Source organism: Polypterus senegalus, chromosome 5, assembly GCF_016835505.1.
Source record: "Polypterus senegalus isolate Bchr_013 chromosome 5, ASM1683550v1, whole genome shotgun sequence".
NCBI lineage: Eukaryota > Metazoa > Chordata > Cladistia > Polypteriformes > Polypteridae > Polypterus > Polypterus senegalus.
The window spans coordinates 35,263,416-35,275,573 of record NC_053158.1 but is presented as its reverse complement, the minus strand read 5'-3'; the positions used below and the strand labels follow the sequence as shown (position 1 = coordinate 35,275,573).

Genomic DNA, 12,158 nt, shown 5'->3' with positions numbered 1-12,158 from the left:
CCCGTACAAGGTCCTTAACCCATCAGCAGGACTGGTATCTGCTCCTTTGGCCAAGGAGGAACAGGATGAGCACTGCCAGAGCCCTACAAAATGACCTCCAGCAGCCCACTGGTATGAATGTCTCTGACCAAACAATCAGAAACAGACTTCATGAGGGTGGCCTAAGGGCACAACGTCCTCTAGTGGGCCATGTGATCACTGCCTGGTACTGTAGAGCTCAATTAACATTTGCCATAGAATACCAGAATTGTCAGATCCACCACAGGCACCCTGTGCTTTTCAAAGATGAGAGCAGGTTTACCCTGAGCACATATGACACACATGAAATGGTCTGGAGAAGCCATGGAAAATGTTATGCTGACTGTAACATCGTTCAGCATGACTGGTTTGGTGGTGGGGTCAGTGATGGTCTCGGGAGACATGTCCATGGGGGGACACACAGACCTCTATAGGCTAGACAATGGCACCTTGACTACCATTAGGTATCAGGATGAAATCCTTAGACCCATTGTCAAACCCTATGCTAGTCCAGTGGGTCCTGGGCTTCTCCTGGTACACGACAATTCCCGGCCTCATGTGGCGACAGTATGCAGGCAGTTCCTGGAGGATGAAGGAATTGATACCATTGACTGGCCCCCACGCTTGCCTGACCTAAATCCAGTAGAATGCCTCTCTGACATTATGTTTCAGCCCATCCGACGCCACCAGGTTGGAGCTCAGTAATGCCCTGCTCTAGATCTGGGAGGAGATCTCCCAGGACACCATCTGTCATCTCATTAAGATACAAGCATGTAGGGGCCATACAAATTACGGAGTACGATTTTGAGTTGTTGCAATGAAATTTGGGCAGAATGGACTAGCCTACCACATAATTTTTTCACTTTGATTTTCAGGGTGACTTTGAATTCAGCCCACTTGATAATTTTAATTTCCACCAAACGATGTGGCATCCTTTCGTTCCTAACACATTACCCAATCCATATCAGTACAGATATCCAGCAGGATATTTTTCCTTTTTAATTTTTTTGAGCAGTTTATAAAAGAGCAGTCTGATGCAATCTAATTAGTACTGTTCAGATGTATTACCTTTATATGGATATACAGTACTCTACACCAAGGTCTGGTATACAAGTAGAATAAATAGCCTGTTTATTGCCAAAATAATTCCTTTTTAATATAGTTTAGGCAAAAACAACAAAGAAATCCTGTCCAACAGCACTGTTTTAAAGTATTATAGACATTAAATTTGCATATTTTTTTATCAATGTTGATAATACTGTATATTTTATTCTAATATTCTGCCCCATTTGCTGCTGTATCATATAAACTGCATTAACAAAAGCTGGGTTAAATGCCATTATCTGTGCTTATTCCAAGTTGACTAGTTCCTTCTCAAATTTTCCTCTTCTACTTTCTAAGGTTTGAGGTTTTTGGGGGAGACCGATCCATTTCTTTTTCTACAATGTTTTGCTATTTCCATTTTCCATGGAAAATGGAAAGTTAATCAACAAATAGGAAATGATGAAAGTCGCCACTTCTGCTGAGAATGACAATTCTAGCATTTTTCCACCATTGATCTAACTGCTACAAGACTCAAGAAATCTTTAAAGAACTGTAAGGTTATATTCTTGAATTTGTCAGATTTTCAAGTCTGACTTTTTTTAGAAGAGTTCAAAAGAAAACATTTTTCTTTAAGAAGAAAATTCCTGTATATTTTCACTGTTTTAAAATGAAACTGAGCTGGGTCAGATGAGCTGAATGTAATGCAAAGCACCACTTCCTTTGACAAGGAGAACCTTGGGTCAGGTTTCAAGCTCAAGGGTGTGTTTTCACATTTTACTCCTGACTTGCTGTTACATTTTACCATGAATTCTAAAGTATTTTAGAAGAGAACATGAGCTCATTTGTCCTCAGTCAAAAATAAACTGAAATTACTGTATTACACATAAGGAAATGATTGGGTCAAAGTCCAGATGCTGTGGTGGAACGTAAAGAAAGTGTGGGCGAATGCAGCTATTAAAAAAGAAAAACATTTGACAGAAATTGTTTATAGGTCATATGGAGATCGTCTCCCAGAAGTATTTGCTGTTAAAATGAGAGGTATGATTTACTCAGAAGAGACAGAAGTCTGTATCAGATTTTAACTATAATGATGCTGGAAGCTTGCATTTAACAGTTCAAGGTAAAAAGGCAAGGACTTCAAATTTAAGTCTTTGCCGAGTTTTGTCTGCTAAGTGAACAAAGTCATGTAAATAGCAGGGACAGTCCTGTCTCGTCTTTTTTCACCAACTAGGGTTGGCTCATTTACCTGGAGTATCCCATGGTTCTTCAGGTACATGTCCTGTCTGTCTCATTTCTCCACTCAGCTGTGCAATTTTCTATTGTGTAATGTGCTAGGCCACTAAAATTACCTCAAGAGGCCTACCAAATTAACAAGCTAATTAAATGAGACGACTCAGTTATGGAGAGGACTCTAGACCCCCTGAAGGTAGCAGAGAAGGAGAGAATGTAAATCAGTGCTGACGGCCATTTCAGACAATGCTGCATATCCTCTCTATTAAAAACTAGCAATGAGTACTTTCAGCCAATGAATCACTTAACTGAAGCATGTCAAGGAACGTTACTGGGGCTTCTTCATATTAAAGCAGTTACGCAATTATAATGCCTCACTTGCGACTGGGTCTGCTGCTTGTTTGTGTTTAAGGGGGTTGTGGTGGTTGCTTGAACATATCTATCTGTCTGTCTGTCTGTCCGTCCTTATTTGCCAAATGTAGTTACTTTTAATTTGTTTTGAGATTTCAAATATGTTTAATGATTTTAATTATAAAATATACTCACATTTTTGTACACTTAATTGCAGTAAAAGACCAGCGAGCTGATATTCTGAGACTAAGGAGGAGATTCCTGAAGGACCAAGAAAAAGTCAGTCATATTTATGCACAAAAAAACATCCGCGAACAGAAGCAAGAAAAGGTACTGACATGGATTCATTTGTAATACAAACTGGGAGAAATTGGAAACCCAAAGTGCAGGTTATAACAAGCAAATATTTGTTTGATTTTTGCATTTCAGACAACAGTTGGTGCTGCTGCATCATTTTAATCAATTTAAATTAACTAGAAGAGAGTGTATTTTCTACGATATAGAGTACTTATGGTGTTATATTCTTTCCTGTTTTCTATCAAAATGACTGCTAAACCTGTTAGACATAATAACTGCTTAATTTTTTAAAGTTTCTCGTCTAAACACTTCATAAGTTTACATCATTATTATGTGTTGGGTAAAGACTACTAAAATGTGAACAACAAAAGCACACATCACTTTAAATCAAATATTTACATAACTGCACCATCTATCTCTCTCTCCAGCCTGGAAGAAATGACAAACTCAAAAACCTGAAAACATGTCCTTTGTTTATAATCTGTGCCTAATGTATTGATGAACAAAGGGAGAACAAAATGTATCTAAAAAAATAGCCAAACAGAAAACAAAGAGATGAGGCCCTAATGGTGCCAGTTACTCACATGTCAGCTCTGGTTGTCAAGTTGAATTACTTCCCCACTTCAAGTTTCCTGCTTCAGTCATGTCCTGTGGGAATTTTCATAGGACCAACTGTGACGACTCATACTCCCACTTCATTGTGTTCACATTAATTTCTGTTCAGATTTTTTATATAGATTTTAATTGCATATTGAATAGAGTGTAATTTTGCTCTCAATATGGTTCAACTACAAAAAATGTCACTTCTCTTTCTTTATATACATACCAGGTGTAAACCAAACTAGGATGGAACAGTAGCCCATTACAGGGCACACCAACACACACACAGATGATTTTGGATGTGGGAGGAAATAATATCTTGAGAAAATTCATAAAACACCTGGAGAATGAGTCATCTTCAAACTGCTGGAGTGCTGTCACTAACCATCACACAATTACGCTTCTCCTGATGAAAGTCTCAGTCATTATAGTTTTGACATGTACTATCCGTTAACCTGCTTAGCATTAGGTTTAACCCAGGAAAAATAAGCCAAATACTTTGAATTTTTGTTCCAATAAAGTAAAATGTTATTAACAGCATATAAAAGTAGCTTGTAAATATCAAAACGTCAACATTAAATAAGTTAAAAAAAAAAAAAAAAAAGAATATCTAAGTTCAGCTGCTGTACTGATGCAGTTCTAATACACATCCTTTGTGTGATGTTTTAAGACAGCCACCAATACTCAGTCGGAAGTTGCATTCGGAACAGTAGAAGCGAATTTTTTTACACACCTATATTTTTTGTTTTGTTTGGAAACAAAAAGGCTTCCATAGTGCCAGGCTTTATGACTTCTACATTGCCCCCGACACGAGCATTGACATTTGTTGCATTGTGAACAGTGCATAGTTGGCTAATTTCTTGCTTGTCCTTGCATTTGACTGCAGTTTCTTTAGTCTTTTTGTCACACAGCTACTGTCACGTCACAGTAAAGCTTCACATGACCAAATTCACTGGGCATATCATGACAGTTCAGTCATACAGTGCTGTTTCAATGCATCAAGTTCCCTTTCCATGTCAATGTCTGATGCCTAATTCACGTCGTTATCACTATCACTCAGTTTGAGCAATGGTTCAACTTCAGTTTGTTTTAAAACTCCCTTTACAGCATTTTGTTTGCCTTTTTGTTTTTTGTGGTTACCCCGCACCTCAATTGAATATTTATAATTTACAGCTGAGTTGATATAAAGTGGCAGAAAGCAAAGAAATATTATTTTTTTTTGGCAGAATGATGTTACTTCATACATGGCAGTAGAATATTTTCCCAAGTGGTATTTGTGTTTAACACTATAAAAAGTATCATTGCACGCCACCCAAGCCTGACTCAGGTTTACCCATAATTGCATAGAGTTCCAATTCATGTTCAGGGTTAACATCGAGGTGGATAATCAGGATTTGTTTCAGATCTTCCAGTATTCATATAATTGTTAAAATAATGACCAGTCTAATGGGCAAAATCAGTATTTGGCGTATCTACCATGGGCTTAAATAACCGTTTGTACATGGTCTGGCATGGACAGGAAGAGACATTAGGCATGGCATGCCAAGCTATAAACACACATCCAAAGTCCATACGTGGTAACTGCTGGTAGTCTGTGGCTTGCCCGACCGTGTCCTAGATGTTGGGTAAAATGTGGTGTATGTGTGGGCCAGAGAAGTAGTGGCGCATGGTTGTCATCCGGAAGCTGTCGGAGTTTTGTGCCACATGTGGTTGAACACTGTCTTGTTGGAATATCACAAAAGGGAACCCCTACAGTGAGGGTACCATCTGAGCCTCCACCACCTCTGTGATATCATCACTGGCTGGTCAAAGTGCCACAATTTTTATAGGGCAGGAATACAAATGGCACCCCCTACCATATTACCTGGTGTTGGGCCTGTATGGTGCTACAAAACGCAGACCTCCAGGGGCCTATTGTCACCTTCTCTCCATACGTGTATCCATCCTGTGATCAAGGATTAAAGGTGTCCAAAGCAGTGGACAGTGAGTGAGAAAGCCTGGCTGCTGCAAGCAGTGTCAAGCAGTGTGTGCAGTCCCCCATTTATGTGTGGCAGACCCCAAATGTTGGATTAAGGTCTGAGATATGGTTCTGTTGTCCATCACTGCCATGTAATTGAGATGTCTGTCCCTCCCTAACAGTTTCTGCATTGGAGTGCTTCAGAGCCCTGAATTCAGTTGCTTTGACATTCCTCTACCAACTGTCGCCATACTTTAATCACTGTGCTTGCATTCCATCCAAACGGAACACCAGTGTCCTGGATGGATCACTAACCTTTGTGTATTCCCATAATTCTCCATCAGTTCAAGTCCAAGAGCTGGATGTATGGCTTCATTACAGCATATTTGGTCCTTAACTCCGTTTGCAAGCATCTTTTATGCACCCTATGGTAATGTCCAGGGGGAATAACTTGAATGCTTCATTTGCATATGTGCTGTGTTTGTAATCATATTAATACTCTACTATGACCTATCCACCCTACAAGTTTCAGACCAATTTGACATGTTTTTCTCATTGTTGATGACCAGTAGCATATGCTTAGTTACACCAAGGCCAGTGCCATTTAAAGATGACAGTTAAGTAACTGGGTTCTGTCATATAACAGCATTTTCAAACCTTCTCAATCTTGTTAGTGTTAGGGGGCCAAGGCATATTCTGGTGTCACTGGGCATGAGGCAGAAAACATCTCTGAGCAGGGCTAAAGTGGAGAGATATATTGTATAAAAACAGGAGATAAACTTGCGCAGACATGGAGGGAACCCACAGATGGGATTTGAACCAAAGATGCTACCTCTTGCACTATTGTACTGCACACTTTTTTTCTATAAGTTATCTGTATTTATATTTGTAGCTAAAAAATACTTTCTGAGTGATGTATTGTGCCGAATAAGAACATTAAATATTGACATTATGGTCAACATGAGTTTAATGCTGTTTTAATGCCTATTTAATGGTAGTGAGTTGCATTGTGATATTTATTTATATGGTACAGTTCTCTTAGTATTACACTGAACATTTAATAGATGTCATAAATGGGTTTGATATACAGAGTGTATTATCGTGGGATGGGTGGAACTCGTAACTTTGTATTTGGATTGGCTTACTCGTGTACCCCAGAATTCACACACACACACAGAGACCTTATTCATACAACCACTGATTGTGTATGATGCTTGCACTGCCATTCACTTCTCAATATTCCACAGAGGGGATTTGCTAGCTTTGGCTTAAACACCACATGGGGGTCCCCCAGATATAACTTAGACCTAAACCCTGACACACTTTGATCTCCATGATGTTCTCTCTATTGGGATGCCCACCTCAGTCTGCTAAACTCTGTGAGAATGCTAGTTGCAATCTCCTTACACCAAGTGCCTTGTATTTACTTTTTTACTTTACTCATTCTAGATGTAAAAACAATGTATGAAAATTTAAAAGCAGAGTGGTATTTATTAAAATAGAATAATATTCTAATAAAATGTAACTGGAGATATATATAATATAGTATTAAAAAGCATGCTGAAAATGAACAGTAATATAAATAGGATGTTGTCCTGGTCAGTTTTTAGTTTCAGTAGTCGGTTCTTCACAGTCATCTGAGCAAACACTTGGCCTTAAGGCAGATTGCAGCATGCTTTGTAAGTGGGATCTGTGGCTCTAAAATTCTGGCTTTATCACTCCAGAACAAAGAGTCATTAAAAGTATAACTGTTTTTTAATACAATGAAGTTTGTTACTCATAAGATTTGTGATTTTTATATGAAACTGCAAAATTATCAGTTAATATATGAATCGAGGAATTAGTAACTTCTATAGTTTCCTATCACTGATCTTCCAAATAGGCATTAAAATATAATGAAAAAACTATCTTCTGTTAGTCTAATATCTATCTATCACTTAACATGCAATTGTCCAGCCTTTTGGGAATTACTGCGCATCTCCATCCATCCATCCATTATCCACAAGGCACATCTCCTTTAGCATTAATTTCATATTTTAAAGCTAATGTATGCATCTCAGAGCATGTGTTGTACTTCTTATAACTAATAAATTATTATTGTTTTGAAGATGTGTGATCCTTTCTGCTCAAGTAAAATTTGCTATAAGTGAAAATGTGTACTATGTAACAAAGTATGATTCTTGTGAAAATATTTAAATTCTGAACATTTAAAATGCAAACATAATGATTGGTGTGAGAGTGAAGGTCTTATTGTAATTTTAGGCTAACGTGGCAGAGCAAAAGCTGAAGAAGGAAGGACAAATTACTCTCTATAGGCGATACCGTCAAGGAGATCTTCCTGATATTCAGATTCAGTATAGCAGTCTGATTGCACCACTACAGGCTCTCGCTCAGGTTTGTTGACTTATTAGAATAAAACTACAGTCTACAAATTGTGTGATTTCATTGTTGTTTGTCAGAGAGATGCGTTTTAGCATCTTTGTGATGGATGAAAGTTAACACTGAGTTTATTTGTTGAGTGAGTGAACTATTCATATTTTTCAGAGCCAATTCTTATTTGAAATTTTGTGCTTGCAAAGTTGTCTTACCTTATATCCTGTATACTCTTCTGACTTATTTCTTCCCATTTAAATAATTTCTCTTATGCTCAGAACACTTCTTTCTAAATTATTGTTCACATAACAACTAAGTAGGCTAGAATTCCCAGTGGGCTTTATATAGAAAGTAGTTCAAAGAGTCTTTGGTGCATTTAGGTCAAACAAATTAATCACTAGTCTAATGGTGCTGTCCAGAAACTCATGGTGTTTTGAGTATGTTAAAAACAGAAAGTAATAGTCCAAGGAAGATCAACGGCCAGCTTCAAGCTTGAACAGTGTTAATATTATGGGTTGTGCTGTAGTTTTTGTCTCCCTGCCTTGGTTTCCTAAAGCTCCTTTCTCCATCTCACTTTTCCTTGGGCTTTCTCATCTTTTCACCAGTAATCGGACCCCCTTCTGCACAGTAGTTATGATTTGGGGGGAAAAAGGTTTACTCCAGACATCCCAAGGCTGTTGTATTTTAAAGAATCCTTGTGTTGCCAGCCTTCTTCATGCACACTTAATTATTACACCATCACAAATTTAGAAACTCAGGCTCCATCCTGAACTTTTATTTATTTATTTTTACTTACATATTTCTGCCACACCCCCACACCTAAAGTGGTTATAAGTTGATCGATGTCTCTCCCTCAAATGACCAGTTCGGTCCTAAGCAGTTTGTATCAGAATGTTGAGATTACTGAACTGAACTGTAACTTTAATACCATCATCTTTAAACACACTTAAGCATTTCCAAAGTACAGAATAAATTCCTTAGTTATTAGTCTAGGTGCCATAATTTTTAATACTTTATCCTATTTTAGTGTTTATACTTTAATACTCATTGTTGGTCTTCTGACCCACTCTAGCTGATTCCATGAAGTAAACTTGATTTTATTTTAGACGTTTTCATGTTTTATGACCATTTGTCTTTCTTATTTTGTTTCCTGGATGACTTTATTTTGAATCTAGTGATTACTTGCTCCATCTTTATTTGTTTATTTATTATTGTTAATTTTACACTGTTCCCTCAGTCCAGTATTAGTGAGTTAGTTTAGTAATTCAGTGTTTTTCTTTGATGTGTGTGTTTTTTTTTGTTTGTTTGCTAATAAACTAGAAGTTGTTTTGAAAAAGAATGGTTTGATCTGATATTAGGCAAGGTTTTTCTGAAGACCAGAGCAAGTTTCTATCAGATTTTGGAATTCTTTACTTAAGTTTGAATGTATATTCAGTATATTCACCCCTTCAATTTAGTTATTTGGTAGATTCACCTTTGGTAGCCATGACAGCATTCACTGTGTGTGCACAGGTGTATTGTAGCTTTGCACATCTCCACACTGCCATTTTCTGGTTTCTTCTTGGCAAAACCTCTTAAGCTCTGTCGAATTGCACATAATTTGTAAATGTATAGCCTTTTTCATATCCAACCACTCCACAACATTAACTTAGTTATATTTAAGCTATTTTTGTGTAGCTTTGGGGCCATTGTCTAGCTGAAAATCTAATCTTTTTCATAAGGTACAAGTTTCTTGTAGATTGCATCAGGTTTTCCTCCATGATTTTCCTATATTTGGTGCATTGATTTTAGCCTCATAAGCCTTCCAAAGCCTGTTTAAGAGGAACATTCCCAGAGCATGATGTACTAACACCAGACTTCACATTGCGGATAGTGTGTTTTTAATATTGTGCAATGTGCAAACATGATGTTTAGTCTGATTGCCTAAAAGCCCAAATTAGGTGTCATCAGACCATGGAACCTCCTTCTAGCTGACTTTAGAAACTCTCGTGTGCCTTCTGACAAATGCTCAGGGTTTTTTTTTTTAATTTAGTTGTAAACAGCCTAGCAATTGTTGTAGTCTTCACAATCTTATCTACTGTAGCTTTCAACTCCTTAAGAGTTCTTACATGCCTCTTGGTGACCTCCCTCTTTAGTCGTCTTCTTACAGTTTTCCTTGATGGCCTGCTCTGTGCAAATTTACAACTGTGCCATACTGTTTCATTTTATTATTGATTGGTGTAACTCCAAGAGATATCCCAAGCTGGACCTTCCAGATAAAGTGCATTTATACAGCAATCAATAGAAAACCCAAGATAGGTGATCTCCATTGAACTAATCATGTGCGTTCAAAAACTGGCTGTACCAGTAATGATTAATGTGGACCATGAATACTTATGTATTTTATGTTTGTAATTAATTTAAACCCTTTTGCAAAGATCTGTTTTCTCTCAGATATTATTCTTTTTCTACTGATCAGAATCAAAAAAGCCAAATTACAAATCCTCTGTGATTAAGTGTTGTATGACAGTAAATGTATGGGGGAAAAAAATATGTATGAAAAATAAAATATGAAAACTGACAAGAGGGTCAATTCTTTTTATAGGCACTTTAATACATGCAGTATGTTTTATATGCAGAAGCAAAATTGTCAAACTTTGCTTTTTATTCTGTCTTATTTGTAACCACATTTGGAAAATGTCAAACATATGTAATATCTACCTCAATAAAAGGATGAGTGTCTGTCTTTGTGACCATCTGGTTGCTATGGCTCTGCTACCCAATATATGGCGCTTGTCAAACATTAGCACTGTTTTTGCAGATCCTGTACCAAATGGTAAGTAACAGAGACATAGCAACTGGGTGGACATGTCTTATTTGTAACCACATTTGGAAAATGTCAAACATATGTAATATCTACCTCAATAAAAGGATGAGTGTCTGTCTTTGTGACCATCTGGTTGCTATGGCTCTGCTACCCAATATATGGCGCTTGTCAAACATTAGCACTGTTTTTGCAGATCCTGTACCAAATGGTAAGTAACAGAGACATAGCAACTGGGTGGACACACTGCACTGCAAAAGTTAATACTGAATACATCCAACAGAGGGTAACTGCCAGCCAGAGAGAAATCATCTTATCCACTTTAATAAAAGGGCAAGTGTGTGTGTGTTTGTATCTGTGTGCTCATTTGGTTGCGATGTCTCTGTTATATGTCATTTGGTATGGGAATTGTAAATGCAGTGTGCTGATGTTTGTGATGCGCCCTCTGTTGGAATAACAAGTGCAATGTATTTTACTATTACAAATATTTCTGACATGTCATCTCTTGGCATGACAAATACAATGCATTTTCTACTACATGCAATACAAAATACATCCCATTAGATGGTGCACTGCAAACGTTAACACTGAGCTCTACATTAATTAGATTTCAACCCATCTTAAATGGGTAGCACAGCAAGTTTATATTAAAATGTTTGTTTTCTCTTGTCTGTAGAGAGATCCAACTTTTGCTAAGCAGCTGTTTAGCTCACTATTTACGGGCATCCTGGTGGAAATGAAAAACTCTAAAGGCTCTAAGGAAAAGAAGTCAATTTTAGAAGAGCTGTTAGAGGATATTAATACATTCCTAAGTAAAAGTACCATGTATTTTCCACCATTTGTTTCCTGTGTTCAGGTAATTTCAGCATGTTTCCCTTAAGTCCAACATATGTAAAGTATGAAACTATAAAAATTGTCTAAATTACAGTATAGTATTAATTATTAGATTGTTTAAGACTACAGATTATTAAGTTATGTATAAAGTATTCTCAAACAATCTTAATGCATTTAAATGAAACTTATATTGTCTTTTTATGGTGCCATTTAGAAGCTCTGGTGATGTTTTAGCTGCCCATTGGCTGCTGATTTATGAGTGTCATTTTCTGTTCCTGACAGCTAAGTTACCACAAAGATTTTAAAATACAGTCCAGATAAACTTTTTTGAGTAAGAGAATACATATATTCACAAAGTAAGCACAGAAGAAAAGCTATTCTTGAAGAGCAAAGTTTTAAAGTTACTGTGTTTACTGAATCATACTTTCTCACATGAGACTACTTTGTGTCCTTGGAATATATTTATACAGCATAAAACAGAAAAAAATAAAGTACGTATATTAAAATCATTCTTTACTTACCAGAGTTTCCACTCAATTAAAAAGATGCATTTTTACTTACGCTGAACTTGGTGAACTGAAATATTTTCTTTTAATATTTGTACTTGTAATAACTCCTTTTAAATCCTTTTCAGCCATAATTGTAACCGGA

At 37.0% G+C, this 12,158-nt stretch overlaps 1 protein-coding gene and 1 long non-coding RNA gene across 3 annotated transcripts in view; one reads left to right on the top strand and one right to left on the bottom strand.

Moving 5' to 3' along the window:
* The window catches only part of prkdc (protein kinase, DNA-activated, catalytic subunit), a 263,584-nt gene that overhangs the window by 159,901 nt on the left and 91,525 nt on the right, over positions 1-12,158 (top strand). Inside the window, exons 60-62 of the mRNA XM_039754497.1 lie at positions 2,861-2,973; positions 7,760-7,891; positions 11,350-11,529. Of these exons, the coding sequence (XP_039610431.1) occupies positions 2,861-2,973; positions 7,760-7,891; positions 11,350-11,529 (425 nt within the window). The remainder of the gene's footprint in view (positions 1-2,860; positions 2,974-7,759; positions 7,892-11,349; positions 11,530-12,158) is intronic.
* The window catches only part of LOC120530211, a 64,020-nt gene that overhangs the window by 44,385 nt on the left and 7,477 nt on the right, over positions 1-12,158 (bottom strand). For both annotated transcript variants that reach the window (XR_005633922.1, XR_005633921.1), the window contains exon 3: positions 2,839-2,904. This is a non-coding gene — a long non-coding RNA (uncharacterized LOC120530211). The remainder of the gene's footprint in view (positions 1-2,838; positions 2,905-12,158) is intronic.